The sequence below is a fragment of the Antrostomus carolinensis genome, unplaced genomic scaffold, assembly GCF_000700745.2.
Source record: "Antrostomus carolinensis isolate BGI_N321 unplaced genomic scaffold, ASM70074v2 scaffold32307, whole genome shotgun sequence".
Taxonomy (NCBI): Eukaryota; Metazoa; Chordata; class Aves; order Caprimulgiformes; family Caprimulgidae; genus Antrostomus; species Antrostomus carolinensis.
This window is the reverse complement of record NW_010330032.1, coordinates 2806-5262: the sequence shown is the minus strand read 5'-3', so window position 1 is coordinate 5262 and position 2457 is coordinate 2806. Positions and strand designations below refer to the sequence as shown.

At 53.6% G+C, this 2457-nt stretch overlaps 1 protein-coding gene across 1 annotated transcript in view; it reads left to right on the top strand.

Annotated features, from left to right (window-relative positions):
* The window catches only part of LOC114818790 (olfactomedin-like protein 2B), a gene marked incomplete at both ends in the record, with an annotated part of 10418 nt that overhangs the window by 5159 nt on the left and 2802 nt on the right, over nt 1-2457 (top strand). Inside the window, one exon of the mRNA XM_029086161.1 lies at nt 2393-2457. This exon is cut by the window's right edge and continues 11 nt beyond it. Within this exon, the coding sequence (XP_028941994.1) occupies nt 2393-2457 (65 nt within the window). The remainder of the gene's footprint in view (nt 1-2392) is intronic.

The window sequence follows — 2457 nt, the reverse complement described above, 5'->3', positions numbered from 1 at the left end:
GGGTCTGGTGGTGGGGTGAGCCCTGCCCCATGGCATGGTGAGCCGGGCTCGCCCAGAGCAGGGGATGCTGTGGTGAACACAAAGGTGATGGTCTGTGGCTGTTCAGCATCCACAGTTGCTGGATTATGGAGGACGGAAGGGACAAAACCCTTTTTTGATATCCTTTAATGCATCCATGGTCCATGAATTTGTCTCACCTTGAAACTAGTTGGCTGAAAATGGTGCTATTAGACATTGTCACCTTTAAATGGGTCAGACCAGAGTGACACAGCCCATCAGGCCAGTGTGTGGGGAGTGCAGGTTCCTCAAAGACCTTGCTGATGGTCAGGTCAGAGGCTAAGGTAAGGCAAGTGTTAGGAGTTTGGGTGTTGACAAATGACACAAGTGATTACTTCACGTGCAAGTACCACTTTGCTTTTCTTTGGTACCAGAGTGGTCCTGTCTAGCAGCTGGTTCCTGCACAGGGGTTCAGCATGAGCCGTGCTGGTGGCACTTCTCTGGGCACGTCAGGGTCACCTTGCAGTGTGGCTGCTCTGCTCACACCCCTTCGCAGTGAGGCAGATGGGCAGAAAGCTCGGTCTGTCTGAAGTAGTTTGGTTGGAGATGGAGCAGTGAAGGTGTAGGAACAGAGAATTCACAGATTTGGGTTGTTAATTTCCCGGAAGCGGGGCTGCAGGATCATGTAACAAGCAGCTGAAGCTGTGGGCAGGCACTCAGACAGGATGGAGAAGGACAGGAGAAGTCTGGATCAGATGGAGATTCCCCAGTGCCTCTGGGACAGGGCAGAGCTGGTGCAGCAGCAGGTGTGAAACCCTTCCTGCTGCTGGCTTAGCACATAAATTCCTGTTGAGAGGAGGATCACACCCTGCATTGGCCACGGGATCTGATGCAACGGACAGCTGAGATGCTGAACAAGAGCCTGGCGTGGCTTCAAAGCATCGGCCTGCCGGGCGGGTGTGCTTTTGGCAGCTGCTCCCCGGCAAAGCAACTGAGCAGCCTTGAGCAGCATCACAGGCCAGGCTTCGGTGGTGCCTCCCCGCTCAAGTGGAGGCAGATTTTATCCCTAGGCAGGTCAAACATTACACAGAGTAAGTGGTAAGGGCACAAGGCTGTCAGAATCAGCCATCCTCCCAAAAGGAGGAGGGTGTCACAGCCGCTTCTGCTCCTGTGCTGCTCCTAGGAGAGCATCGTGAGATCCCCTCTTCCTTTTCTTACTGCAGCAAAATACCTGCTGAAAAGTCCCCAGGTTATTTGACTCAGCCTTAAAATTGCACAGTAAAGCAGTGACTCACAATTCCTGGGTAAAGACTGGGAGCTGTGATGTCCGTGGAGGGGGCTGGGGAGTAACTGGGCTGAGGATGGTGTTTTTGCAGAGATGAGAAGGTTCTGCGGGGTGTTTGCAGTATAACAAGGTATTTTACACAAATGGTGCCAGTCAAGGGAGTGAATCCACAATTACTTGGTCTGCAGAGCTAGCACCTTCTCTAGTGAGGCAGCTCCTCTGATTTGTCCTCAGCTTGCAGCTGTTGCGTCAGCTGGTGATTTAGAGGTCGCAGATGGAGGTCGTGGTGGCTTTTAGGAGAAATTAATGGCAGGACAGATTGAAAATGAAGGATCAGGGGTTACCGCCCCCAGTCTCTGTGCAAAAATGCTTTGATTGATGTGCCACCTAGTCAAAGCAGTTGCCACTTAAGATGTAAAAGACCAAGGAGCAATGAACAGAGACTCCAACAAGCCCTTGGTGACAAGGTATACCTATGGTTGGGGGACTGAGGGGGACAAAGGTGTTTGCCTGCCCTGGGCTGCATGATGAGCTGCAGCTCTCTGAGGGCCACTGGCTCTATTCCTCTCCCCAAATTCTCCCCCTCTTCTGTGGGAGCAGAGGGTGGTGGGGAGGAGCAGTCCCTGAGCACAGGCACTCTGTGGCCAGGCAGTGGGGCAGGGCCAGGAGAGCAGGAACCAGACAAGTGGGATGCCGACCTCAAGGACTTGCCTCAGGGGTCAGGCCAGCCAGGACGGGAACCTGCTTGGAAAGTGGGATTAATAAATGGGAGATGAAGTTGCTGCTATAAGCAAAGGTTGCGAGGCTGGGACTTTAGCTTGTCTTTTCCTCTTCCCTCTATGTGCAGTGAGCATGGCTGAGGATAGGTGTTGAAGAATCTCAAGGCCATGGGGCCCTGTGGCAAAGGGTGGATCTGGAATATGCACACCAGGGATGGGGTTTCTGGATCCCACTGGGGTCAAGGATGCCTTCTTAGCAGCTGAAGTGCCCAGCTCCATGGAGAGCACAGGATGGGAGCACAGAGCTCACTGGCTCCTGGGTTGTGGTTTGGGGGCCGTGGAGCATCCCTTGTCTTTACGTGGGGTAAAGTCTTCTCTCTTGCTTTTCTAGGGCATGTCCAGGAACTTCACGCAGGAAGTCCCCCGGGCAGGAGCCAACGTGGAGGAGGGTCTGCA